The 27778-nt window shown below is 54.6% G+C and overlaps 2 protein-coding genes across 6 annotated transcripts in view; one reads left to right on the forward strand and one right to left on the reverse strand.

Moving 5' to 3' along the window:
* Positions 1 to 282: 282 nt before the first annotated feature.
* Positions 283 to 22665, forward strand: SZRD1 (SUZ RNA binding domain containing 1). Of its 4 annotated transcripts, none has more exons than XM_086325171.1 (4): positions 283 to 348; positions 16781 to 16830; positions 18378 to 18632; positions 19608 to 22665. In XM_086325171.1, the coding sequence occupies exons 1-4, from the start codon at positions 298 to 300 to the stop codon at positions 19708 to 19710; spliced, it is 459 nt and encodes a 152-aa protein (XP_086181297.1). In that variant the 5' UTR covers positions 283 to 297; the 3' UTR covers positions 19711 to 22665. The 4 variants fall into 4 exon arrangements, with proteins under 4 accessions (XP_086181297.1, XP_086181308.1, XP_086181287.1 ...); XM_086325182.1 differs by having other exon boundaries at positions 18381 to 18632; XM_086325161.1 differs by lacking the exon at positions 283 to 348 and adding an exon at positions 599 to 873 and having other exon boundaries at positions 18381 to 18632.
* Positions 22666 to 23164: 499 nt separating this feature from the next.
* SPATA21 (spermatogenesis associated 21) overlaps positions 23165 to 27778 on the reverse strand; it is a 42107-nt gene continuing 37493 nt past the window's right edge. Inside the window, exons 6-8 of one of the 2 annotated variants that reach the window (XM_086324927.1) lie at positions 24602 to 24777; positions 23747 to 23924; positions 23165 to 23311 (exon numbers count right to left, since the gene is read on the reverse strand). In XM_086324927.1, the coding sequence (XP_086181053.1) occupies positions 23269 to 23311; positions 23747 to 23924; positions 24602 to 24777 (397 nt within the window). In that variant the 3' untranslated portion in view covers positions 23165 to 23268. Of the gene's footprint in view, positions 23312 to 23468; positions 23925 to 24601; positions 24778 to 27778 lie in introns of those variants that run through there. The other variant, XM_086324937.1, reaches the window with a different exon arrangement.

Genomic DNA, 27778 nt, shown 5'->3' on the forward strand with positions numbered 1-27778 from the left:
TGTTTGCCCTTAGAAAAGATGGTTCCAAAGAAACACTCCCGTACTCAAGACGATGAGTTCACAAGGACTCCCATTCAGTACACGTCCCCTTAAGAAAAATGGCAACCTTTTGATTTCTCTGCCCTCTTTCAAGATGGCTTCCCCGAGGATCGTGGGCCTTGGACCGGAGCCTCTTCCGGCCTTGGCAGGGGGCGGGGTTCATTGAGCAAAGCCCTGCGTGCAGGCGCCCGCGACAGAGACGCGCTTCAGGGCGCAGGCGCACGGAGGGGTGGGGGAGGAGGGAAAGCGGCGAGTAAGATGGAAGATGAGGAGGTCGCTGAAAGCTGGGAGGAGGCGGCAGACAGCGGGGTAAGGAGGAGCCGCCGCCCCGGGGCTGGGCCGGGCGGGACGTGGCGTGAGGGAAGCCTCCGGGGAGCGGGTCTGGGGATGGTTCTCCCCAAGGAAGTGCCCCACACGCCGGGCCAGGGATGAAGGAGAGGCCCCTGGCCCCCGAGCGCCGCGAAGGCCTCTTAAAGGGGCCGCGTTCCATTTCTCCCTCCACCGCGGCCCGGTGCGCCTCCTGCCCCCGCTGCCCCCGGGCCGACGTGCGCGCCACTGGGGCGCCCCATCCGCCGCCCGGGGCCTCTCTGCCGGGCGCCCGCCGGCCCGCCCCGGGCTCCTACGGTCCGTCCTCTCCCCGTCGGACCCCCCCACCCCGCGCCCAGAGCACCATTTTAAAGTTCATGTGCTCTGATGGGGAGCGACGCACCGTGTGGGGAGGGGTGCGCGCTCCGGGGCGGCAGGCGGGGCCCCGGAGAAGAGCGGGAGGAAACGGAGTCATTTCTGGACCCTCGACTCTGCCGAAGTGCCCGCTGCTTTGTGCCGTCCGCCACGGTGGGCGAGTCAGGGCTTTTTTCCTCTTTCAGTTTTACTCGGAGCGCCCGGGGCAGGCCGGGGTCCCGGGGACCGCGGCAGAACCGCCGAAAGCCCCGGCGGCAGCCCCTCTCCCGTGGGCGCGAGCCCCGGGAGGACCTGGAAGAGTGGCCGCCGGGCGTGGGGGCGCGCTGCGCGAGGCAGCCGCTGTCCCGGCGGGGAGCGGAGATGGACCGTTCGGCTCTTTGCTTTGGGGGCTTTTGTTTGCCTCCACAAGCTGTGCGAAGATAGTTTATCCCAAGCTGGAGCAGCCAGTTCGACTTGGTTCGTGTTTAATTTGGCGTTTTCAGAGTGTGTGAGTCCGTGGTGACCCTGGTGAAGGTGTGGAGGTCTTTTGGGGCTCGCGTGTTGGTGTCTGTTCATCCCCCTGGAGCTCTGTGTATCGGGAATAGGGAGGGCGTGGAGAGCCGAGTGTGGCTCAGTCGCTCTGTTGTCCGACTCTTGCGACCCCAGGCTCCTCTGTCCATGTGATTCTCCAGGCAAGAACACTGGAGTGGATTGCCATTTCCTTCTGCAGAGGATCTTCCCGACCCAGGGATCGAACCCGGGTCTCCTGTGTTGCAGGCAGATTCTTTACCGACTGAGCTAGGAGGGAAGTCGGGGTAGAACGACAGCAGCTGGGTTCCCCCTCCCCCCAAGCTTTGAGGGTGCTTGTCAGCCCTTGAGGAGGCCGAGAAACGGACCTCTCCCTTAGCATTCCCTTAATGTTGAATCTTTGGCCTTGAAGTTTTTCCCAGTGGTGGTTCAGCGTCTCTCAGGGTGTTTGTTTCTCACTTAGCATAATTGAGGATTTGAAGAATTAACTCGTTCAGAAGGTATTGAGTACAATTGTTAGACCATCTTTCTTGAATTTTGACTTGAGTAAGGAGAGCAATGGAAAGATTTTTATGAGGAGCAGCAGGTGTCAGCCGGCCGGATATTCGTTCAACAAGCAGTTTGGAGTGTCTGCTCTGTGCTAGACGGCGTGCTCAGCAGCGAGTTTGTGCCAGAGAATTCACAATCTCCGGTAGAGGCGTTTACTGCCTACGAATGTGAGTGAATCATTCAGAACCCCTCCTGCTGCTCCCTCCGAAACAGTTTGGCCTACAATTTGAATGTGACTCAAATGATAAGTTTCTTGAGAATCTTGTCCTTTCTTTGTTTTTCCTCACCTGTTTCAAAGGTACATGAGTTTCTCATGTTAAAGAAGAAAACGAACAAAAAATGAATGTTGGGTCCAGAAATTGAGTATTGCTTTAGTCTTTGAGAAGCAGCAGAGGGCTTAGAGATAAGCTAGCCCACTCGCAATTCTGTAGCTGAACAGACCCCAGAGATGTCAGATCTAACTTAGATCTTTCAGGTGCTCATCCAGGATTCTTTGTACTAAACCTTTCTTAAGTGCCAGGTACAGAAATGGAGCCCAGCCTTGTCACACTGACATCATGAGCAGTACTGCCAAAATGCGAGTTCCTTTATATAGCTTTTATGTAACTGAAATGCCCTGTAGAGGTATTATCCTCTGTAGGATGGTAAGTAAGGAAACTGAGATTTAGGGAAACCTATCTGGTTCAGGGTCACACAGATAGTAATCCCGAAGCTGGGATGTGACCTGTCTGACTCCGAATCTGGATTCTTTCTCTCGAATTCTGCTGCCTCCCACCTGGAGATCTATGGACTGTTTGGGAGTTGGGCGTTGACTTTTATTTTTAATATGTTTGCTTTGGACTTATACTTGAAGGCTCCCTTGAATCTGATTCCCTTTGCGAATTTGATTTAGAGTCTTGTAAATGCACTTTTGAAGGCGGGGATGAGACGTGATGTCTGTATCATAGGGAAACTGACTATACAGTGTTTCTCAGATGTAGCCAGCTGAGTGTGTAAAAGTCTTAGCTTCAGGTTACCCTGTCTGTCAACTGCGATATGGTAATGAGAGTTAAATTACACACACACACACCTCCCCTTGCCAAAATAAAAAAATGGACGGCGAGGCTAGCAAATGGGGGTTGACTCATTCTAAACGTGAGCATTTAAACTTTATGTAATCTAGAGTTCTAATCCTTGAAAGTAGAGGCTTTTGGTGATTCCTCCTCTCCGACACCACAAAGATTTTGCCATCCTGCTAGAATTTCTTCCTTGTTTGTCAGGACATCTGAGGTCATTGTTTCCGGTTTATTTTCAGAACACTCAGTATCAAGTTCTGTTGTGTCCTTTGGGGGAAGACTGCCTGAGAAACCTCTCAAATACTTTGTAAATAGACTGCTTTTTGCTTTTAGTTAGTATAGTGAACACTTACCTGATATAAAATTGTCCCTTTACCTATTCTCCCAAGGAGTTACAGCCTCAAAAGAGAGAAAAGACAATTTAAAAAATATGACTTATAATCCGTCAGGGAAGTGATTCTTTAAAAATATACTGCCTTTGGAAGAAATGAAAATGTAGAATTGAGTTAATGTTGATTCAGACTCTAAGTTGTGTCCTTATCTTAAGCACATTTCGAGGACAAATAGTGCAGTTTGTAATCTTCATATTTCCCCCCAAACCAGGTTAACAGTTTGCTCAATATGAAAAGAGCTCATGTTCCCAGGCTGCAGCAAAGTAGGGTGTTTGCAACAGAATTAGGACTTGATTGCAAGGAAGTGGGAGACAAGTCTCAGATCCACACCAACTGGTTTTTTTAGATAGGAGGATTTTTTGTTTTGTTTTGGCAGTGCCTCATGGCTTGTGGGGTCTTGGTTCCCCAAGCAGGGATTGAACCCCAGCCCTCCATGGTGAGAGCGCAGAGTCCCAGTCCCTGGACTGCCAGGGAATCCCCTAGTTAGGAGTTTCTAAAGGGGAAAGAGAGGGGAAGCTGGCGGTTAATCATTCTGTTCTGATATTTCTTAATCATCATTCCGGGAGCCAGGCCGTCTCTGCCTCCTACCCAGTGGTCTGTGACCTGGTGGTCCGGGTGTGGAACCTGCAAAGGTCATCTCGTTCTGAAAATAACAGGCTTGTGCATCAGTGATGTTATCAGAGGTTACATTTTTAAGACATTACATTCTTAAGACATCTGGTACTGATCAATTATTACTGTGCAAGCATGGGATAGAAGTTAGAGAAAGAAAAGGGAGAAGGGAAAAAGTTTAAAAATGAAAACATTTCTAAAAGCTAGTTAATGGACGCGGGTTCAGATTTCTGACCGTTTGACTGAAGGTTTATATTCACTTGTTTAGACACTCCAAAAAGATACAGTCTACCCCATCTTATTGGCAATGAGCTAACCCAGTCCTAGGGGAAGGATGACGGTACATCAGTGGAATTGAACTGGTAGTTAGTATCGAGCTTTGGCAACCTTTCTCATTTCATTGCCTCTCAGAAGTTGCCTTTTATTCTCTTTTGTAAGGGCAAGTCATGTAGCTAATTGGAAGAAAGTGTATCTTAAGTTCAAGGATAGTGGTCTTCTGGACTAGGAATTTATATTTACTTTCTACTCTCATTGAGCCAGTCATCTGAACATTAGCCCTTTGGGGATATCGTGTGGTATGTGAGTCTTGGTAAGGTGTCAGTGAGCGTGGAATGCTTGCTGTGTTCCAGGTCCCAGGCACAGTCCAGTGAGGAGACGAGGAGGCAGCACTTTCTGTGGAGGAGGTATAGACGGGGTCCTGGGGCTGGGATCAGAGACAGTCTTGTAGGGAAGCTGATGCCCAAAGTAAGATTCCAAGGCCCAGTTGAATTAAGCACTGGTAAGTCTGGGAGGACAGGTAGAGTGGGACCAGTGCACTCAGGCAAGGAGGCAGTGAGAGAAGAATGCAGCATTAGCAGAGCTACGGGATTTTCTTCTGGCTGGAGGGCGGGGCATTGGCGGGGCAGACGGGAAAGAGCTGAGGCCTGAGAGGTATGCGGGGGACGATCTGGAAGAGCCTCTTGGTGCACGGCTCTGGAGAGCTTGGACTTTGTCCCGAAAGCAAAGCAGAGTGTTGGAGGCTGTCTCTTTTTAGGAGGGGTGAGTTTGCACTTGCTCTGACTGGCGTGTGCTTTCTCTAGTTGCGCGTGCGGCGGGTCTTTCTGGTTACGGAGCGAGGGCCTCTCCGGTTCTGGAATGCAGCTCAGTGGCGCTGTGCGCTGGCTTCTCTGGTTGCGCTGTGTGGGCTTAGTTGTCTGCAGCGTGTGGGATCTTAGTGCCCTGACCAGGGACCGAACCCAGGTCCCCGGCACTGGAAGGTGTCTTCTTCAACACTGGGCCACCAGGAAAGTCCCCATAGTCAGGTTTTAATTTAAAAGATGAGAACTTTGATTTGCTTAGCTTTCTTTAGAGAAGAGACCATTCTCCCTGAAGCAAGACTGCCTGCCTCACTTCGGGGTCTTCAGTGGTGCCTGAAATTGCTGTCATCGTAGAGGGTGTACACTGGGTGTGGATGGGGGCAAATACTAGTTATTGGGGGGCTACCTGGTGCCGGTTTCCTTCTGTCTGTGTTACAGTAAAGAAGGCATTTAAGATCTGCGGTATCAGAGAGCAAAGATCCAGGTGTGCCATGACAAATCCAGGTGTGCCGTGGCCAAGGAGCCGGTGCTGCGCTGTTTCTGGTCCTTACGGAAAGACTGAGCTCGCGGGACTCATGTCTTCAGAGGCGGCTTTCTATAAAGCGGTTGGCTGGTTGAGACGTGATTGTGCTGAGCAGTCTGTGCCTGGGACTCTGGAAAAAAGATGTTTCACTGTGGTTTCGGAGAAAAATAATGAGCTTTTCACTCCTAACTGCTCAGCACTCTTCCTTGGGGCTGCACAGGGGTCTTGTTCCCAGCGTGCTCTGGGTGTACAAGAGAGCTGCCATGGTTGCTGTGGATTGGAATTTGGAAAGTTGCTTTTCCTTCTGCAACAGGACCTGTGTGTCTTTCCAGAGCTTTGGTAAAATCCGTCCAGAGAAGAGGCACTGCTGTCTGGATCTGGTGGCCCCGGTCTGCTTGGAGCCAGCCCTCTTTCCCGCTGTCCCCTCTGTGCCGCAGTGGCCCCACGGTTCGTGTCCGTTAAGGCCGTATCCGGTGGCTGCCTTCACAAGCGGAGCGGGTTCTTTCCTGCACATTTTCCACGGACACAGAAATTGTTTTCCTGTCACAAGAGCTGCAGACTTGTTGGTTTCCTAGGAGATGAAGTTTAGCTACTTATATCTGTGGCCAAAATACAGAATGAAATTGGTTTTTCCTAAGTGGTTACTATAGAGATTGCTCTTCCCAAGTGGTTTCCAAACTCTGCTCGCCTCCACCAAGCATCCTTCTCCTTACCACGCAGCTCAGCTCTATGCAGGATAAAGATTAAAGCCAGCAGCCACAGAAGTTAGCAACAAATCCTAACGGTGGTCTCTGTGTTCATAAAGAATCTTATCCCTGAGGGTAAGGCATTTAAAACTGTCCCTCACAGTAAGTCACCCTCTCCCCCACACCCAAAACTCTTTCCCTTACAAAATGAACACAGGAAACAGTCTTTCCTTTCTAAAAGGAATAGTAAACATTGTTAAAATGCAGTTAAAATGGCATTCTTCAGGGATGTGATCCTTAGATGAGACTCTGCAGGACAGTTATGACTAGAGTCTGGAAAGGTCAGGACTGGCGTTACTCTTCATAGACCTTGAGAGCCACATGTCCAGCCCCTGTGCTCTGGCCTTCTTGGATTATAAAAGCATCTCTGACCCTCCAGCCGTCCGTTCTGTTCCTGCTGCTGAGTTGCATGTCTCACTGGTGAATGAACAGAGCCTGTAAACCTGTGAACTCCCACATCCACTGGCCAGTCCTGGCAGGGCTCCTTAGGCAGCCTCCTGAGGGCGCGTCACGGGGCAGGCGGAGTGCACCTCGCGTGCCCTCCGTCTCCGTGACCCAGTGGCGTGTGTGGGGCAGGAGCTCCCACGGGCGGTCCCAGCGAGGCTGCTGGCACCCTGCGCCTGTGCGTCAGGGTCTTTCTAGACTGTTTGTTTACTCTTGCTTCTTGGCAGAGAGTTAACAAGTTCAGTGCCCTAAGGTGTGTAGTTGCTGGTTCCCTCGCAGTTGTGTGTTTCCTTTGCCTGGGATTGACCTCGTTCCTCTGTAGCCTGGATGATGAGCTGGTGCATTTTGTGTATCCGAGAAACTTGAACTCAGTGCTCAAGAGCCAGAAAGACAGTGCTGCTGTTAGCTGTAATGCTAAGAACAGTGACTGTGAGATGCTGGTTGAAATCTTTTTTTCTTTTTTCTTTTTTTGAGCTGTGCTTCAATGCTTGTGGGTTCCCCGACCAGGGATTGAACCCAGGCCCTCAACAGTGAAAGTGTCAAGTCCTAACCACTAGACCACCAGGGAGTGCCTTGAAATCTTGATTATAAGTGGGAAATAACTTTTTAACACCTGGCCAAGCGGAAAGAGAGAATGTGAATAACGTGCTCAGACCTCTTGGGGAAATGGAACAGCTCTGCTCTCGGGCTCCTGTATCTGTAGTTCCCCACTGACGACCTCTGGTAACCTGTAACCTGTGGACTGCTTGGGGACGCGCGTTGCATTCTGACTGTTGGATCTGCACGCCTTTCCCTGGCCTTGCTTGCTCCCCACGGCCCCACCCTGGCGCCCACCTGCTCCGTTGTGCTTCCTGCCCTGCTGCCTGTGATCCTGACTAACCTGTGGTGAGGGTACCTTTGGGTGTTTGAATCAAACCTGGTGTGGGGGAGCGATAGAGACTTTGCTCCATCCCCCGAAGTCTGTAGGTCTGGTATTTCCTTTGGGAGAGAAGCCTTGCTGTCTTCATTATAAAAAGGAGCAAGAAAGGATAGGTTGCCCTGGGCAGTCAGTGACCCGCTTTCTGCATCCGTGGCAGGACGGAAATCAGGAGGTAGGCTAAGGGTTCAAGTGCCAGGTGTGATTTGGGGACAAGTCACTACTTACAGAGTGAACAGTTTATCGATAATCTAACGGAAAATGTTGTTCTAGCCAACCTGAAGACTGTAGTCAGCCTCAGCTCTGAGAGCAGTTTCAGAGAGGTGGGGGCAGGTGCCGTGTGGTGTGCTGAGGGCTGTGTGTGGTCCGGGCACACAGCTCCGTCGGTCCTGCTGCTCTCGAGGGACGGGTGTCTTAGTTAGGCCTTCAGTGCTTTTCTCAAGTGTGGGGCGATGCGAGAGGCTGGCTCGGTGAACATTTCTCCTGAAAATAGGTAGCTGCCTGAGGACCGGTCCTGCCCGCGTCCCCAGAGCACAGGGCCTTGCCCTGACCTCCGCCCTGCCTTCTTCCCGAGGGCGTGGAGACCTGGCTGCGGTGCCTAGCGGCGGTGCTTGTAGATCAGGGTGGGGGGCAACATTCTTTACTGAACAGCCCCTTTTGCTTTCGGTCTTCGTTTCAGCCAAGCTGTGGGAGGCATTTTATGAGCAGTTTGCCCGGAGTGCTGGGAATGCCCATCTCCAGGTCAGGTGGCGATTTTGTTGATAGGCCATTTAATGTGCTACTGGACTCAGCCCTGTTAAACACCTCTGGCCTGCCTGACTTACTAGGCTGTTATGGTCCAGGAAATGGTTCCTCTAGCTGCTGCTTCCTGTAGCCAGGGTTAGACTATCACAGCCGTTACTCTTGCGGAACCATATCTGTGGCCAGTTGTTTCAAGTGACCTCGTCATCATTAATTGTACTGAAGGGTCAGTCACGCATTTGGTAGTTTAAAAAATGATAATCTTATGAAATAGGTACAATGCAGGTAACAAGGTCGTGAGTAAGTATTTCAGCTGAGAACTTCCATCAGGTGTGGCCCAGTTATCTCCCCAAGTTGTCTGACCTGTTTGTTCTGCACCAGCCCCTGGGTTTAAGGGAATCAGTGTATTGGCATAATACGTAAAGTTCTCCAGAGATGTCTGTACCTACCGGGGCGAGTGGTGGTCACTCTGACCCCTTCCACGATCGACAGAGGAGTATTGTCTTCTGAGGAGTCGCGTGCCTGATGCCAGGGGGAAACAGGGGTGTCCGTGGTTGAGCAGGCACGCCTGCCACTGAGGTCTGGTTCGTGCATATGCAGGTGGCGGTGCACGCTGGAGGGGAGCAGGGAGACCCCACGGACAGGGGAAGCTTCTGTTTAAATTTTTATCGTGCCTTAAAATTTTTGTTTCATCACTACCTTTCAGTGTTGTTTTCTTCATGTGTAAAAATAGATTAATAAAATCTACCTTGCCTAGTGATAAGAGTTAAATAAAGTTATCCAGGAGTAAAAAGATCATTCTGGGTGCTCCGAGCAGAACAAAGTGTAGGGGCAAGAATGGACGCACAGAGAATAATCAGGACACTGCTGGTAATTGAGACTAGGATGGTCTCAGCAGCAGAAGCATTGAGAGAATTCAGCATACATTTTGAAAATAGAACCAACGAGGTCTGCTGATGTGGGTGTGAAGAGGCCTCAGAGGCGAGTCCAAAGTCTGGCCTGAGCCCTGGAAGACTGGACTTGCTGAAATGCGGTGGGAGGAGCAGGTTTGCGTGACGGGGTGAAATCAGGAGTTGGTTTTGGATACAGTAGGCTGAGGTACCTTTCGAAATCCAAGTGGGACTGTGTATGTGGATGATTTTACAGCTCTGGGACTAGATGAGGCCACTTAATAAGCCAGCCTTGACACAGAAGGGGCAAATTCCCCAACCTCAAGGGATCGGGAGAGGAAGAGGAACCTATCTTGTTATAGAAGAAATCAGATTCGAAGCGTGAGAGGGAACCACCGGGAGCGCAGTGTCTGGGAGGCTGAGTAAAGAAAACGGTGTATCCATTCTACTGATAAAAGCTTACTTCAGCTTTAAAAATGCCGCAGGGAAGGAGCACTGAGTGGCGCTGAGCGGTGCTGAGGTGAGCAAGGTTTGGGACTCACCAGTAAGCTCAGCTGCAGTGCAGGGCAGTTTGGGAGGGACAGTAGAGCGCAGAGAGCTGAATTGAAGCAAGGTGGGGAGTGTTGCCCAGAGCAGGGCCCGAGCCAGACCCTGGGCGCTGAGTGTGTGCTCGCTGCTTCACGCTGACACAGATAGGACCCAGCTGAGTGGGTTGCATACCCCTGAACACCATGCCTCCTGGGTCCTTCAGGCACTCAGTCACCAGCTGCTGACAGACGAAATGGACAGGAGGGAGACTTGTCATTCTAAGGTCAGGTCTAAAGCAGTGTTACCCAGCAGAAGTATCCTGCAGGCCACATAGGTAATGCAAAGTTTTCTAGAAGCCATATTTGGAAAGTATAAAGAAACACATGAAATTAGTATTTTTAATTCAATATATACAAAGTAGTATCAAATCAACATATAAACAATATTGAAAATACATTAATGAGCTGTGTTACACTTTTTTTTTAACTGAGACTGGGAAGTCAGCTGTTTAGAGCACCTCTCGGTTTGGACCAGCCACGTGTCAAGCGTGTCCCAGCCGCGTACGGCAGCACCCCTGCGCACAGAGTGGCCCAGCTGGATCTGATGCAGAGGAGAGCGTGCCCAAAGGGTTCCCCCTTTCTGGTCAGGCGCGCAGGGATCCAGAAAGCTCTGTGAAACTGGGGAAAGAAAGCAGGAAGTGGTTTTCCCTTCCAAGCAAATAGAAATTGTTTGGTGTTGGCTGCCTGCCGCCTGGAGCCCTTTGCGCTTCCTGCTGCCCCTGACTTCTTCCAGTCCATCTCTTGCTGGCCCCAGGAGTTACAGCTAGTGTTCCGCCGTAGCTTCTTGAGTAGCATTGATACCAGCTAATAAGAACCTTGCTGGCCGCAGCTGAAGTAATCTCAGATGACTTTCTAAACCTAGTCTAAGGTTAGAGAGATGGGTCCGTTATCAGCTGCCTCTCGAGAGTTGAGCGCCTCTGTTTAAGAAGTGTCTTTCTTCGGGGCCCTTTCTTTCTCTCCCTCTGTTCTCACCGGCACTCTCTCTCGCCTGCGTCTCTCCCCTTTAAGTCTCTGCCGCTCGCCTGAGCTTCACCTCTGTCCTGACAGTGTTTGTGCACCCAGGGCACCCGTGGTTGATCTGCCTCTGCCTGGCGCGGCTCCCCGTCAGCAGGGACTGCCTTACTCATCTCAGTCTCCAGCTGCTAGCTCATCTCCTGCCTGGCAGGTTTTAGGTTTTCCGTAAATGCTTGTCTCCAGCTTTTTTTTTTTTAAGTCACAGTGAAGCAAAAGGAAAATGGCCTTGAGCTACACCAACAAAGCGCAGATTTCCTTAGGGAGGGCGCTTTAGCGCTGCATCCTGTGCCCGACAGTGACGCACGTGATTAGAGTGCAGCGTCTTTCCTTGTGTGGGGGTAACAGGAGGGCGCAATGCCTGCTGGGAAATGGAACCTTCAAACAGACCACCCGAGTCTGTGTTAAAGAGGCACCTGACGGCTTCACTGCGCTGCAAAGCTCTTCTTTGTCTCTCAACTTCTGCATTCTGCCTTTTGCTCTTTCTGATTTACCCAATCGTGTTTGCTCAGGAGTTATTGTTATTGAACCTGACAGGGATCCTGAAGCATCGCTGTAAAATCAGACCTGGGGGAGGTGACTGTGGGTGCCCTCCTTCCTGGAGTGAACCGGGGGGTGGGGCAAGCAGAGGCATTGGAGACAGCCAGCCCCCCTGGGGCAAGACCTTGTCACCACCATGCCAGTGATGTGGAGGAAAAAGGCAGGGATGAAGCGCCATTACTAAAGTTGATATGAAGGTTGTTTGGAAAAGGTTTTGTGAATTGCATATCTGGACTTGAAATAGCCAGGGATGTGCTTTAAAAGTTAGGGAGACCTTTTTATCTGGCTTTAGACCAGATTTTGCTGGTTCCACCCATGAAACCACATAATCCTAAAGGAAATCAACCCTGAATATTCACTGGAAGGACTGATGCTGAAGCTCCAATCCTTTGGCCACCTGATGCAAAGAGCTGACTCACTGGGAAAGACCCTGATGCTGGGAAAGATTGAAGGCAGGAGAAGGGGACAACAGAGGAGGAGATGGTTGGATGGCATCACCAACTCAATGGACGTGAGTTTGAGCAAAGTCTGGGATACAGTGAAGGACAGAGAAGCTGGTGTGTTGCAGTTCATGACGTCGGATACAACTTAGCGACTGAGCAACTACCCGCGAGTTATTTTTGTTTTACTCCTAAATGCAACCGAGGCCCTCGAGAGAGGAGCCAGGCTCCCCCGGTGTGTGGTGTGGAGACACAGGGGCTGCTGGGGAGACTGCCCCCAGGAGGCGCTGGCAGAGGTGGTCTGCGCGCCGGCACCTAGAGAGGCTGGGCCCGGCGTGGACCCTGCCGGCTGCAGTGCGAGTCCAGGGATCAGAGCTCATTGGAAGGTGGGCTCACGATCCACTCCTTGATGGCATTTTCTCCCAACTTTTCATCACGACCGGTCAGGCTCTGTTTCTCGGAGGAACTCTGTCTCTTTAGATCCCCCCAGGGTCTACTTGCAGGTATGTGGTTCCCTATTTGGAGAGCTGGACTACGTGAGCCTGTGGGGCATAGCAGTTCACAGGGAGCCCAAGATTGGTCATTCCGCCTTGAATTTGAGAGGAGAGTCAGAAGATACCAACTTCTGAAATGGCAACCGACAGAGAGACTTTGTGCTCAAAAAGCCCCTTACATCGTAACTATGCTGATGAAAAGATGGTGCTTCCTGAGCAGGGCCAGGGCCTCTTAGGCCTCCATTTGGTAACGAGATTCTTGCAAGTTGTGTCGGCCGCCTGGTGAGCAGAGGGCCTGGGTTTGGCTTGGCCATCCCTAGGTGAAGTGGTGAAGTCTGTTTTTGCCACGTACGGTTGTATCGATACCGTCCTTCCTGCACTCTGCACCAAGGCCGGAGGAGTCTGCCTCTCTCGTCTGCCTCTGTCCTTCCTTCTCCCCTCCTCGCCGTGTGCATCTGTGTTACGGAGCGGGGCTCTCCCCGCCGTCTGTCTGCGCGCACACACGTGCTGGGCCTCCGTTCCGTTGGGAGGTTCTGGCTGGGTCACGGTTGAGACTGTTCACGGCGTCTCCTTCCACTCCTGTGCGTCCACCCCCAGCTTTCTGCTGGAGGTTCACACGAGCACATCCTTCGCAAGATTAAGGGCCTCAGCAGCCAGTGGCGCTGTGCGTCTTTCTCGGGTGTGTTGAACTTGCAGACCCTGACGTCTCACTGCACCCGTCCGTGGCGGTGACCCCCCTTCTGTCTCTCCTAAGGACCAGTCTGTCCAGGAGCAGCTTGCTGCCCACGGTGGCTCCTCGTGGCCCCCCAGCCCTAGGCTGCTCGCTCCCTGGTTTGCTTGTTCCTGCAGACCAGGCAGCGTGGCTGCTCTTGTGGAGGTGCAGCTCAACGGGTGAAGCGCTACCTGTGCTCGCTAACAGCAGACCTCGCGTGGGACTTTGACCCAGAGAGAGGAGACGCAGCATCATCTTCTGGAGTCTGTTCAGTGCTGCTTAAGAAAAAACAGAGCTCTTCGGAAGGAGAAGCTGCCCGTGATCGCTTATGCCCTCACACTTGCCTTGTGCCCCAGTGAGCCTTCCTCTCTCGGAGTCGAGTTCCAGTGCTGAGCTTATGGGTTTCTTTCACCAGCCATTGAGATTGGACCTCTCACACACGAGTCTTGACCTTAGGCCAGGCCTGTGTGCATCCCTGTGGAAGAGGAAGGTGCCCTTAGCTGGCTGGATGCCTTGTTGGGGCCCACACCAGGCGCTTCCTCAGGCCTTATGAAGCCAATGGAATCCCTTCGGCTATTGCCTCTCTGGAGGAGACCAGCGTTCTCCTTGTAGTGTGCCCTGTAGGAAAGTTTCCACTGGGTCCAGCTCCTCAGAGCCCGGGCCGGAGAGTGGATTGATTGCATGGGCCTGTCCAGGGAGAGAATGGACTGACTCATGACCCCTGGACAGACTCCAGTGGGAGATGCGGGGCCTCCTCCAGCTGCTGGCAGAGCACCCGCCCCCTGCAGACGGCCCTGGGTGCGCTGGGGTGCAGCAGGCCAGCCGAGGCGGCTGGGACCGCTTTCCACCAGGGCTGTCGGCGTCAGAACCCGTCCTCCCCACTGCCAGCGGAGTTCCTCCTCAGCCCGGTAAACTGTCCTGCCCGAGGCCATGGGGATTCATGTGTGTATTAGTTACTGGGGTGCGGGGGCAGAGTAGGAGCCAGAGGGTGGAAGGAAGCGGGGCTCGGTGTCTGCTGGCTTTCCCAGGGGGTTGAGCAGTGTGGGGGGCGGCAGCACGGGGTGGGCCTCCAGCGGCCTTAGTTCTGGGGCTGCACTGGGACTGTGGGGCAGCTCTGTAACCTCTCTGAGCACCTTCCCCTCATCTGACGGAGAAAGAGAAAGCCGCTCTGGCTCACACAGGGTAGGTGTGACCGGAAAGGGAGTGTTAGGGAAGGTGCATTGACAGCCTTGAGGCACTGCCGTCTGTTCCCTCTTGAAGGGCTTTCCTCCACCAGGCTCATTTGCTGGGCCTGGGCAGCGTCTCCGTCTTCCCACGGGCCCTGGAGAAAGAAGGGAGCCACGCCCTCCTGAAAGGGAAGCCTTGCACGGGCGCCCTCAGATTCAGTCACCGCCATGTGGATTTCCCATAGTGCTTTTAAAAACCTGCTAACCCATTATTAGGTCCATTTGCCTCGTATTTGGTCCTCAGAGCAATGTACAGGCAAGAGTCCCTGGAATGAAGTTTAAACATGCAGAGCTTTCTCATCACTCTGAAGCAGCGGAGTCAGCCTCCTGGGCACGGCTGCCTGTCTGCGGGGATGAGTTCTCCCTGGCCCCTCGGAGCCCCTCCCCTTGCCACTGTGCTCCCTTCAGAGGGAGTGTGGGTGCTTGCCCGCCTCTAGAGGCATTTGATCTGACCCATTTGAAGACATCTAAATCCCGTGGATGTAAAACCTTACATTTATGATGGAGGAACTTGAATAGGAAGTCTCATTTTCAGATTGTAGCAAAATGACACAAACTTTAAAACTGCAAGTTAGTTGTGAAAAGCCCTTAAAAGTTGGTGGGCATTAGTCTAACATGACGGAGAAGGTGATGGCACCCAACTCCAGTACTCTTGCCTGGAAAATCCCATGGGCAGAGGAGCCTGGTAGGCTGCAGTCCATGGGGTTGCTAAGAGTCGGACCTGACTGAGTGACTTCACTTTCACTTTTCACTTTAATGCATTGGAGAAGGCAGTGGCACCCCACTCCAGTGTTCTTGCCTGGAGAATCCCAGGGACGGTGGAGCCTGGTGGGCTGCCGTCTCTGGGGTCGCACAGAGTGGACACGACTGAAGCGACTTAGCAGCAGCAGCAAATGTAGTTTGAGTCTTTCATAAAAATAAAACATGTTAAACACACCTCAGCATCAGTCATATCAGTGTCAGATTCCGTTTAGATTCAGCTTCATGTCATTAGGCGAGCTTCATATTGCTTACAGGAAACAAAAATAAGGAATGGAGGGAAGTAAAAGAGGGGAAAAAGCACATTCCAGGTGATACCAACCAAAAGAAAAACGGAATCGCTTTATTGACGTGAAATAATAGATTTTAAGATAGAGATTGTCACTTACAATGGTAAGCTTTAATGTACTAAAAGGAATAATTATTGATTATTTTAGTCTATATTTCAAACAAATCAGTAAGATTGTAGAAGATTTGAACAATACAGCTAACCAGCTTGAACTGTAGCCATCAACTATATTTCAGGACATAATTTGTGAAAACCAGCTCTGGGCTCTGAAGTTTTTGAAGAAAATATTTCAAAAACTGTTCACTAAGGCCATCGTTGTTAACATTTTGCAAGTACTAGAGTCCTTTGAAAACCCACCCATCTCACTCGGCCAGGGCTCCTCAGCCTCGTCACTGCTGCCCTTTGGGGCTGGATGGTCTCTGCTGCGAGGCTGCCCTGCGCACTGGAGGGTTTCAGTGGGTCCTGGTGGCCGTTTCAGCCCACTGGATGCCAGCACACCTCCCGTCCAGTAATGACACCTGAAAAACGTCTCCAGAGGTGGCCATATGTACCAAAGTCACCCCAGGTTGAGAACCAGTACGTAATTTTGCATATGATTGCGCCCCTCTCCAGTAGCTAGATGGTCTTGCCCTCCCTGAACACGGTTGAATGGGACCTGTTTTAAGAACACACAGGGGACAGCTGAGGAGCTCGGAGCCTGGGCTGTGCTCGCGCCGCTTCCCTGTCCCGCATGTGCAGACTCACACGCCAGGCTCTGGAGGCAGCCTGTGGTTCCTGCTGCTGAGGCTTGGAGGACTCCGACTCCATCCTGCTGTGCAGAGGGTCGGCTTCTCTTCTGTTCTGGGCCTCTTGCTAGCTGCTAGTCTCAGAGTTCTAGTCCATACAAGTGAAAAAAAAATGATTGTAAAATATGTGATCCACGGCTCATGAAGGGAGAGCGTGCATCTGAGGAGCAGGTGATGACCGGTGTGGGAGCAGAGGAGACTTCATAGAGGAGAGGCAGCCGCTCAAGCTGTGTTTTGCAGGATACCTGGGAGTTTCCAAGGGGGCCGAGCCTGGAGGCAGGCGGACCACACACCGGGCTGCGGCACAGGCCAGCTTGGTTTTGCTGTGGTTGGTGTGACAGGAACAGGAGCTGAAGGCATGCATGCGGGAGGCTTGCGTAGGGCTTGGACCCGACCGGCGAGCAGTTGAAGCGTCTTCAGTGGGGACGTGAGCCAGGCTGGCTCATGTTTGCAGAGTTGATGTGAATGGCTCTTTGAAGGACAGGTTGGCGACCAGGAGACTGGTTGGAGGCCGTGTAGAGACCCCAGTTGAAGGATGAGGTCTAGAACTCTCACCGCAGCCTCAGGCATGCAGGGGGACAAACCTGCAAGGAGTCAGGGCCCCACGTCCCAGAGGCTCGTGAAGGGAGGGCTGCACCCAAGACTTTAAGGACACACTGTCGTCCCTGGTCACAGAGGACGCTGCCCCTAGCTCTGAAAATAAAGACGTAAGTTTTTATTTGAGAGAGATTTTTTTCCACTTTTTATATACATTTTTTTCCTCTAGGAAATAGACAGACGGTTGGAAAAAAAACTGAAGATCACACAAAAGGAGAGGTAAGGCTGCTGTCTGGTCTGAGGGCTCACGCTCTCTGCTGTGAGCGCTGGGCAGTCAGTGGCGTCTCCAGCTGGCCGTTAGGTGTGGCAGGTCAGGCTCGTGGGCAGCGAGCGCTTCCTTTAGGGTCAGACACGGCGGCTGTGGGAGTGAGGCTGGAGTGGTCACCTGCGTGCTGCGTTAGCGGGCCCCTGTGAGGCGGTCTGCAGAGAGGGGGTGGTGCCAGGGCTGGGTGGGCACGGAGGCTGACTGAGGTGTGGGCACGCTGTCTCCTGGACGCCACTTTCCTTCTCTGTGACACAAGGGGGTCGGGCAAGAGAGTCCCCTGGACCCTGCACGACTGGCATCACGAGGGGATCGGGAAGAAAAGGTTCTCGAAGTTCTTCAAGACCTTTAAGGATCGCTTTTCCCCACTCAGGCAGCAGAGGCAGTGGGTTTGCAGAGCAGGTACAGGTTGAATGGCGTGGTCTGTGTTGGCCCTGCTGACCTGACCTGTCAGCGTCCCGCGGGGAGGAGGAGAGGGCCTCTGCGGGCTTGCCTAGTTTTCCCCGGGGGCCGGGGGGGCCCTGCCCGCCGCTGGCTTCCCGGCTCCCCGTCTGTCTGCGCGCCTGGTCACAGCGCCCTGGCCCCCCAGACCCGCTCCAGGCCCCGGGGCGGCAGCCCCCACCCCGGTCCCGACCCCTCCTGAGAACAGGGCCCTGAAAGCAGGCCCCTGGGGCTGTTCGGTTCTGAGGAGGAGCTAGGTGACCACTCGGGGAGGGTCTTCGTGGCCCTGCCCGCCTGGACCCTCGCTCCCCACTGTCCCTGCTGTCCGCCCCGCCCTGTGTGCACACGCCCGCCGTGCGCCCCCAGCCGTGGGCGGTGCTTTTCCTTGGAGCGCTGCCAGGCGCCTTCTGCATCGTCCTGACCGCAGCCCCGCCGCATCCAGCAGACGGAGAGCCCTGCTGCGGGGGCGGGAGGGGCTCAGCTCGGGAGCCCTTCCGAAGGGGCCGCCAGCGTCCAGGAGGCCCAGGCCCCTCAGCAGAAGGCCGGGCTGTGTGGCCAGTCCCGCCTAGATGCCGGTCAGGGCAGCGGGCCCGGCCCCCTGGAACCCGGGTCTGAGGGCATGTTGGGACCTCGACTGGGAGGGAATGCTTTGCCGACCCCCAAGCTAAGGGGCTCCCACCTACCAGCCTGTTACATTCTGGTCTGCGTAGGGAAGCTGGGGTTTCTAACCGAGGCCGATGGATTCTGGACAAGAGATGTTTTGCCACCGGGGCCACACTGTGGTGGTTGTGACTGTGCTGAACACGAGGAGAGAAGTCTCCGAGTGAGCTGGTGTTCCCGCCCCCCTCGCCCGCGGTTCGGTCTGGGGAGCAGACCTGGGGCTGTGTGAGCTTAATAGGCAAGCTTGCTCTTTGGCGAAACCCTTCTTGAGTGAGAATTTCAGCGTCTGGTCAGAGGCCAGAGACTAATGGATAGGCTTGGGAGCGGGAATGGTGAAGCGGGGCCCGGCTGGGGCCTCCTCACCGCAGACAGGACTTCTGAGGCTGTGTTTGCTCTTCGTCAGCAGGAAATCCAAATCTCCTCCCAAAGTGCCCATTGTGATTCAGGACGATAGCCTTCCCGCGGGGCCCCCTCCACAGATCCGCATCCTCAAGAGGCCCACCAGCAACGGTGTGGTCAGCGGCCCCAACTCCGCCAGCAGGCCGGCCCTCCCGGTCAAGTCCCTGGCGCAGCGGGAGGCGGAGTACGCGGAGGCCCGGAAGCGGATCCTGGGCAGCGCCAGCCCCGAGGAGGAGCAGGAGAAGCCCATCCTCGACCGGTGAGTGTGGCCTTCGCGCCCCCGGGGGAGGAGCGCGGCCTGCGGGGCGGGGCTTCGCGCTGCGCGGGTTCCAGTCACATTGGCCGGCTCTGAGCGCACCTCTGCCGCTTCCTTCTGCTTATCTTAGACCTACCTAACCCTCTGTGTCCTCACCGCCTCATCCGAGAAACGGGATGATGATCGCCTGCCTTATCCATTTATTGTACAATTAAATGGCAAGTGAGTTGTGGATGTTATCTTCTGGGTCTCATATGGCCCGCTCTGATGTTTTTGTGAATTTTCTCAATTCTTTTTTTTAATCATGGCCTTTTTGCCTCTGCAGCTCTAGAGGTTGCATTATGTAAGTTTGTCACCTCCCGGTAAAGCAGTGTTTGTTAAAACATCCTCTTTCTAACTACGAGAAGCCTCTTTGGGAGGGAGGGGGTATTCTGAGGCTTGGAATAATCTGTACCGTGCCTTCATTATTTTGATGGACTCCCGTTATCTGTCCTCTAAGCCCTCATTTGGCAAAGGAGTAGAAGTCCATTCTCTTTCAGTTCTTCACAGTCCTACGAGTCAGCCATGAGCCCTGTGATTTGGAGAGGAGTGGTGGGGCGGCGCGGGGTCACCGCTGAGCCTCGGTCAGAGGTCTTAGCCTCAGCCCGGCCTCTGGGGAGCCTGGCCCCCGAAGGTCTGCGGGACACGTGCTCTCCATGGTCACTGTCACTGCCCCTGGACAACAGGGGCCCTGGGGCACTGCCCCCGCCTCTTCTAGAGTGCTGCGGGCGCTAGCGAGCAGGGGCCGGCCGCCCCACCTGCCCTCTGGGGCTTCCCAGCGTGGAGGTGTGCCGGGTGTGCTCAAGAGAGAAGCAGGCTCACGGGGCCAGAGTCGGCCGGGAGCCACTGGCCTCCACCCCAGATGCAGGAGTTGACTTTAAGATCTGGGGGCCTCTCCTTTGCCCTTTCTCAGGCCTCCCTCTGGTCTTCTTCCTTCAGGCCAACCCGGATCTCCCAGCCAGAAGACAGCCGGCAGCCCAACAATGTGATCAGACAGCCTCTGGGTCCTGATGGGTCCCAAGGCTTCAAACAGCGCAGATAAACGCGGGCTGCCGAGGATGCCGCCGCCCGCTGCAGGCCGCACTGCCGGGGCAGACCGCTGGACTTGAGCAGAGGGAGCGACCGACTGACTTGCACTGTGATCCCCTTTGCTCCGCCCACTGTGACCTTGACCCCCATGCACTGTGACCTCCCTTCCCCCTCTTCCCACTGCGATTGGCATGTCTGCAAGGGCTGTCCCCAGTCAATGGAAAGGGAAAGGGTGGGGGTTAGAGGAGGGTTGGGGCCCCCCCCAGGGACTCAGAGTAGAGAGTCAGGCAGTGCCCCTTGGCTACTTGGGGTGAAGCCAGTGCCAGCAATAAGTTTATCATGCTCGTTAATTTGGGATATCAAAACGCAGATGAGAACTCCTGTCCACCACCCTCAAGTGCGTGTCTTCATCACTTAAAAGCAAGTTCCATGGGAAAATATCCTTTTTTTTTTTTTCTTTCCTTCCTATTTTTGTTTATACAAATATTTGATTTGCAAAAAAAAAAAGTGCATGGGAGAGGTTTTAGCAGTTTAATGAATTTTTAATTGAGAAAGGGTAGTTTGGTAGTCTACTTAAAAGTGTTTCTGGGAAATTCACTAGAAACATTAACCAATAGGACTTTGGTGAGCTTAGCTTCTGTGTTCCTACTGCTGCCCAGCCGGGGCCGGGCTCTGCAGCCCCCAGGACAGAGGAGCAGCCATGCCTGTACCTCCCTCCCCCGGCTACGGCCCAGGGCCTCTGCGCCCTGCCTGCAGACTGGGCTAGCTCTGTAGGCTCAGAGAGCCTGGGGAGGGTGCCAGCCCCTCACCTCTAGTATTTTGGGAGATGGAGACGGTGAACAGACGTCCCCTTCCAAAACCCCTCAGGGTGGCTCCCTGCCAGCCAGGCTGGCTGCTTCTGGAAGGCGGCGGGGGTGAGGCCGCGGCTCCCGGCGTTAGGAGAAGGGCTGCGAAACTTGCTCAGTGTTTCGCTGTCAGCACAAGGGAAGCCCGGAGACAGTCTGACTCCAGGATGCTGAGCCTCCTGCTGAGTGCGGGCAGAACGTAGGTGGACTTTGCTGTCGCGCAAGACTTAGAACTAACTCTCACGTGTCTGTGGGGCGCCATCGCTGTCGATGGCGTCAGCGTGGTAACTGTACCCAGGACACTTCCCTTGTGAAATCACTACCTTAGGAGCAAACCATTCTGAGTGCGTTTGGGGAAAACAAGCTGTGCATTGCAGAGGTTGGTAATGACAGACTGGTTCCCCCTGTGCCTAGGCTACCCTCCACCCCTTTTTTCCAGAGCAAGGGCCTGGAATGAAGGCAGTTTTCCCTCTGTCCTTAAAGGCTGGGGACTGGCTTTGGCTCTTTGAGGTGGAAGAGGCTTAGCAGGCTCCACCCAGAGCAGCTGTGTGCGTACCATCTGGCTCCTCTCAGGCTCTCTGATCTCTCTCGTTGCACTGCACCTTGCGTCCCTCAGCCAGCCAGACGGCCTGCCTGCTCGGCAGATGAGTGTTGGAGCGGGTGCTGTGGCGTCTGTGGTTGGGGCAGCTTGCACTGGCCACGGTGGCGGGCCAGGTCTCCAGGCTTGCTCCCGCCTTTGGTTCACCTGCCCTCACCTCACCCCGTGGGGATGTCACCAGGGCCCAGCAAGCCTTGGCCGGTTGCGTCTGCCCCTTAGGAGTGGAGGTCAGCTGTCAGCCGAGTCAGCAGCTAGTCCACAGCACAGGCTTACCTCTGAGTGAAGCCCGGAAACGGTGCATGCGCAGAGCTGGACGCAGCTTCAGTGAGAGCCTGCGGGGTGCTGAGGGCCGCCACAGGCTGTTCTGCGGGGTGGGCAGGAGGGAGCTGCTGTCTCCACGGCCCCGCAGCCCTGACCAGGTTTCCGCGTCCGAGTCGGACAGCGTCCATCCCTCACATGACAGTGGTGTCTGGCCCAAGATGAGACTGTCCTTTTCAGCTGGAGAAGGTACAGGGGTCGGCAGGTGGGGAGGCCAGAGGTGCTGAGGGCCCTGCCGTTGGGACCAGCTGCCCTCGCTCCCCTCTCCTGGCGGGGGCCCAGGAGGCCGGCTGACGGGTGTCTGGATCGAGGAGGTTGTGGGGACTGCCGCTCCCGCCTCCCTCCGGCCAAAGATGGGCTCTGCCCGCTGCGTGCCTGCCTCCACCCACCAGCAGTCTACCCTGGCTCCCCAGACGGAGAGGTGACGGGCAAAACTTTGAAAAGAAATGAAATAGGAAACTCTTGTGTTGGGGGGAGGTGGGCGGGGAGATGGGAGAACGGTTTGGATTTTGTGTGTGTGTTTGTGGGGTTTTTTTTTTTTTTTTTTGTAGCTGTCTGTAACTTTCCTTAAGTGCTTTTTTTTTTTTTAAGTAAGCTGCAGGCTTTGGCTTGGAAAACCCCAGGGAGGGTGAAGGGGGCAGAAACCTGAGGCTGCTGCCCCTTTCTGCCTCCGTGGTTCTGTCCCCTTCCCCAGCTCCTCCCTGACCCCCGAGCCAGGCCTCAGACCTCCCAGCTAACCGCTTCCCATGAGCCACTACTCTGACGTCAGCCTATAACCAAAGGAGCTGGGGGTCTGGGCCTGGTGACCCGCCCTTCTCCGCCCACTCAGTCAGGGTGCTCCCCACCTGCAGGCAGGAGGCAACACCCGATCTGCTCCCCTCAGCCCTTCCAGGGCCCCCGCCCCGCCCTGCCCAGCCCCGCCATCCCCTGCTCGCCCCGCCTGGGGACGCTCTGCTCAGGGACGGGCCGGCAGGGCTACCCCAGCCTCCCCGGTAGGCAGAGACTCTGGAAGCCTCCGGGGTCCTGTCTTCGGCCATGTGGCCCCCGGGCGTCTGAACGGGGAGGGTCTGGGAGGGAGCCTGTCCCCTGCCGTCCTGCTCTGCTGGTCCAGCGGGCATGCCCACCCCACCCGCACCGCGGGCTCCTGAGTCGGCAGATGAGGCATTTTATAAATTGTATTTTAAATACATGTTTTAAACTTGTCAAAGCCTTGTCCTCGTTTCAGTCTCTGATCTTCTCAGCTTTCGCTGTGGCTGCGTGTTTCACTGCTGGGGGCGCTCTGGGGACAGGACTGGGGTGGCCGAGGACCCACGCCCATCGACTCCCAGGGAAGGAGACCCCTGGGTCTCAGCCCCCGAGGGCCTCCCCACACCCGCCCCCAGCCACCTTGCCATGGGGTCTGCCTGTGTGAGAGGCCAGGGTCTGTCCCAGGCACGTCCCTTACGTTCACCATTCCCTTCAGCAAGGGGGAAGAGTTCCTGCCCTTGTGGGGCTCCTAGTCTGAGGCCTGGAGACAGTCATCTGAGGACAGTCCCATTCTGTGCTTAGAGAGTGCACAGAAGGTCAAGACTTGCACCCAGGCCGCCTCTAGCAGGACACCTGGCCCTCGGCAGGCTTTCGGGGCGAGTCTGCCTTCAGGCCTCTGGAGCCTGAGGGAGCCTGAGGCCCTGTGCTCTGACAGCCGGGTGGCACAGAGGCACAGAGGCTGAGGTTCTTGTTTATTGGCTTACCAGGCCGCAAAAGGAAAATCCAGCAGCAGTCCCTGCCCGATGACCCGTCTGTCCGCAGGCAGAGTCAGGACTTCACAGGGTCAGTGGGTTCGAGCCGGCACAGAACTGAGACGGCCGGGTTCCCTGGGGGAGAGGCGGGAGAGCAGGGCGAGAGGGAGTGGCCACCCTCTGCCCCGGTTCATCCCAGCAGGCCTGGGGAGGACCGCTGCAGGCAAAGCTCACATCCACCTGGCTGCCGAGCCGGTTTCCTACTCCAAAAGCAGAATCAGACTCAAAGAACTTGAGAGTTAAACCCTGTGCTTGAGAAGGGCAGGTGGTGCCAGGGAGTCCTGGGCACCGAAAGGCAGAAGTACTCTGACTCTGGAACAATCTGCCCAGCCCACAGGCTGTCAGAGACTAGTTTCTTCCCTCTTCTGTCCTTTCCCCTCTCGTCCCTGGAACAGCAGTGTCTGCATCCACCTCCTGGAACGCTGGATGCCCCTTGGATTAGGCCCCGGCCCTCTGACACAGCGGCAGATGGGCCTGCGCCGGGGCCTGCCGTGCCCTCGGGGTACCCACCTGCCTGCCTGAGAGCCAGTGTGCAGGAGGATGCTGTGGATGTCGGGGCCCAGGCCGGTGGAGGGGCACTGCTCCAGCTCATAGTGGCCACCCTGCTTCCGGCGGACCGTCTTCTTGTCCAGCCGCGGGCAGAGTGGGATGCAAGGCACCTGGGCGTACGGGCTCTGCAGATTGGCAGCTGGCAGTGGTAGAAGAGGCAGGAGAGGGGTGTTTCAGAGCACGCTCAGCCTTGGGAGCCAGGCTGACCCCTGGGAGAACCCGGCTCTGCCACAACAAGCTGGGTGGGTTTGGGCCACTCACTGGATCTCCCTGAACTGCTACAGAAGCTGGAGATGATTGTGCGTCCACCTCAGAGCTCATGAGGATTTAAGGGAGCGCAGGGTAAGGGCTAATAGCAGCTTAGAAAGGAGCACGTCTAGACACCTGGAAGGCTCCTCGTCCACCCACTTGGCACGCAGCAGGAGTCTGGCCTGCATATAAACTCCCCTTTCTGACACATGCGAGCTGAGGGGCCTTACACAAGTTGCTTAAACTTTTAATTTTCTCAGTGTAAATGCGTGGGGTATTAATAAACACATGATTATGATGACTGAATTCTAGCACATCTGCAAAGGGCTTATCACAGTGAGTGACCCCAAGAGTGCTCAAGAAATGATGAGCTGGGATTGCTCAGCCCCTCTGCCCTCCCAATCCAGGCTCTTGAGACCAGCTGTGCTCCCTGGGCTCAGGCTCAGGGTAAAGAGTGCGGGGGGCTGGGCTGGAGCGAGTGGTCGTCAGCACACAGCTAGGCCCAAAGCAGGGAGCTGCGCCTCGGCCCCGGCTGGGGGAGCCACTGGGGGAGCCCGGGGCCCTCACCGTAGTTCTGCTGCTTCAGCCGGCTCAGGACCCTGAGGACTCTGCGTTCGGGGATTTCCAGGGTGTCTGCCTGTGGGGGGCTGTAGGGAAGCTTCTTCCGGGGCCGCAGCCGCCCTGTGGCCGATTCGGTCTCCCGAGCCTTACAGGCGCCTTCCTTCAGCTTCCGCTGGTAATAGCTGGGGAGGCAGCGCCGCCCAGCTCAGCACTGCCGCGTCTCCTTTCCCCTCCTCACTCCCTCTTCCTGAGCCCCTGTTCTGTCTGGCCAGCTCAGGAGCAGGGGCTCAGGAGCTCTGGGTGTTCATCCTGGCTCTGCCATTCACTCCTGTGACTGTAGGCAACTTACTGCCCTGCTCTGAGCCTCAGTCCGCCCGTGTGAAGTGGGGGAACGGTTCTCTCTCCCAGTCACTGGACGTCACCTGACTTCTCAGGTGAGTCGGTCAACATTTTATAGGGTTAAAAGCAAAGACTAACAAGACCCATTAAGCATTCAGCAGACTGGCCCAAGAGCTTGGTAAATGTTACCGTGAGTTCTGTCACGGCTATTTTTACTTAGATGTCCAAATGCTTTGTAAGCCAGCTATGCAGTTAATTCCTGCTCATCTTCCAGATTTCAGCTTAAGGGCCATCTCTTCCAGGAAGCCCTCTCTTCCAGTAGACTAGCTGGGCTCCAGCTTACAGACCCCCTGACAGCCTGTACTTAGGCCATCACAGCCCACTTAATATTCCTAACTCATCACTACTTGCCTTTTCCCCACTAGACTGCAGCCCCACACGTACATTCATTCATTCAAATATGTATCAAGTGCTTGCTGTGTGTGGCCACTCATCTCAGTGCTTGGGGAAGGGCAGCAGTGCTGCTGAGTCACTTCAGTCGTGTCCGACTCCGTGTGACCCCACAGACGGCAGCCACCAGGCTCCCCCGTCCCTGGGATTCTCCAGGCAAGAACACTGGAGTGGGGTGCCATTTCCTCCTCCAATGCAGGAAAGTGAAAAGTGAAAGTGAAGTCGCTCAGTCGTGTCTGACCCTCAGCGACCCCATGGACTGCAGCCTTCCAGGCTCCTCCGTCCATGGGATTTTCAAGGCAAGAGTACTGGAGTGGGGTGCCATTGCCTTCTCCGAAGGGCAGCACAGGAGATGTTTATTTAAGGTCCTTGTGTTGTCTCCCAGCCCCACCTCTTACCAGCCATTGTCACAGAAACCACTTCTCCGTGGGCCTCAACCAGCTTTGCACAGGGACAGCCTGACGGGGTCTCACCTCAGACCGTACCTCCGGCTTCTTGCTGCAGACCTCTCTGACATGTATGCAGCCCAGAAGTGCAGGGGAATTAAACGGCTGTGAGGGGCACCCCTGACAAAGGAGCCCGCTCTGGGGTGTACAGGCTTCTCGCTCTTCCCCTCAGAATTCTGAGCCACCACTGACAGTCTTCCTCAGAAGACCCTGGGGTGGTCGACTCAATAGCACCTCCTCGTATTGACGACGACTCCTCTGTTCACACCCCTTGCCTCAATTCTGCTCCCTGGTATCACTTTCTGAATCAGCTTCCTAGGCCCTTATCTAGTCAAGAGTCAGATCCTGAACAAATAAAAATCATGGTCCTCATGTGAGTAGTGATGGGTGCTTTGAGAGAAAGTAAAAGCTGAGTAAGGGATAGTGATGAACTCCGTTGTTCAGAGTCAGGGAGAGTCTCCAAGGTGGTGACATCTGAGCAGGAGGAGGAGGGAGCAAGCTAAGGGGATGTCAGGAAGAGGCAGGCGGAGGGGACAGCTTGGGAAAGGCCAGGAGGTGGGAAAGAGTTGGTGAGCTCTGGGAACAGGGGGCGAGAGGTGGTGTGTGAGGGGTAAGGGGGTGGAGACGGGCAGCAAGCTGGGAGGTCCAGCCCGCCGGGGACTCCAGGCAGCGGTGAAGGGTGTGCGGGCTGCTCAGAGCAATGGACCGCTCTTAGGGCTTCAGCTGGTGGCTAAGCTGGGCCTCTGCCTGTCCTGACAGCCTGGAGCTGGGGGTTTTCATGAGGGTCACACACAGGAAATGAACTCCAGAGCCCTCGCATGGAGACTGGGTCCAGATCCCTGTGTAAAATTACGACCTGAAAAGGCAACATCCTGAGTAAAAAGATGGACTAGAAAATAACTTCACCCAACGGGAGCCCACAGAACTGATCAGAGGGTGTGCAAGCTTCTCAGTCACAACTTTAAAGGAAACTGCTTGCTCTCTCCTTCCTCTCCTTCCGCTTCTTACAGGCTTGAATGTAGATGTGTTTTGGTAAACTGGCTTAGGATCGACCCAGGGAATGGTGGGACGATCAGTGGGGTAGAAGCTGGGTGCCTGAACAACTCTGCCTTCCCACCTGCTTCCTCCAGACCATCCATGTGAGAGAAATAAACTACGTTGTTTAAACTACAGCACACGGGTCTATTCCTTAACCAATACACTAATCTAGAATTCTGTGCCCAGCTGAGCTGTTCAGTAAGAATGACAGAATAAGCATTTGTAGGCATACAAAATCTTAACACTTTTGCCTCCCATGCATCCTTTCTCAGGAAGCTCCTAGAGGGCATGTTCTTCCAAAATGAGGGCAGAAACCAAAAAAGAAAAGGAAGATATACATACAGGAAATAAGAGACCTAACACAGAAGACAGACGGACGTTAAAGATGGTGAACAGATCCCACGAGGGCAGCGCAACCCCCATAGCGGACAACCAGTTTAGATGAGGTCACTGTAGCTAAAAACACAGAAATATCTAGGGTGGGCATTCCCATACCTGGTGTTAGCTTTCTAACCCCAAAGCTACTGGTAAAACATGCTTCCTTTTTTTTTTTTTTTTAAGCAAATCAAACCAAGAAAGAGTAAGCAAACCAAGAAAAGGTAATACATGTGATCCAGTAGCCAGAATTCCTATCGGAAGGAAGAATTTCTAGGATGACTACAGACTCCCAAGATGACAGCTCTGTCACAGGCCTAAAAGGAAATCAATCCAAAACTGAGAAGAATGGAGTTATTTAGAGAATGCTGCCAAGAAACTGAAGTTTTAGGAAGGTGCAAGAATTATCAGTGAACACAAAGGAAAAACTATCAAGGCAGGGCTTCCCTGGTTGTCCAGGGAATGACGCCTTGCAATGTGAAGGACCAGTTCAACCCCTGGTCTGGAAGATGCCACGTGCTACGGGGCAACTAAG

Source organism: Bos grunniens, chromosome 2 (assembly GCF_055505025.1).
Source record: "Bos grunniens cultivar Pamir isolate PY7600 chromosome 2, Bosgru_T2T1.0, whole genome shotgun sequence".
Classification (NCBI taxonomy): domain Eukaryota; kingdom Metazoa; phylum Chordata; class Mammalia; order Artiodactyla; family Bovidae; genus Bos; species Bos grunniens.

Bases quoted from the DNA above. Each gene is read 5' to 3' on its own strand.
- SZRD1 (XM_086325152.1), top strand. From the start codon at position 733: ATGGGGAGCGACGCACCGTGTGGGGAGGGGTGCGCGCTCCGGGGCGGC. The intron at 874-16,780 runs GTGGGCGAGTCA...TTTTTCCTCTAG, and splicing joins GCTTTGTGCCGTCCGCCACG to GAAATAGACAGACGGTTGGA. The intron at 16,831-18,377 runs GTAAGGCTGCTG...GCTCTTCGTCAG, and splicing joins AAGATCACACAAAAGGAGAG to CAGGAAATCCAAATCTCCTC.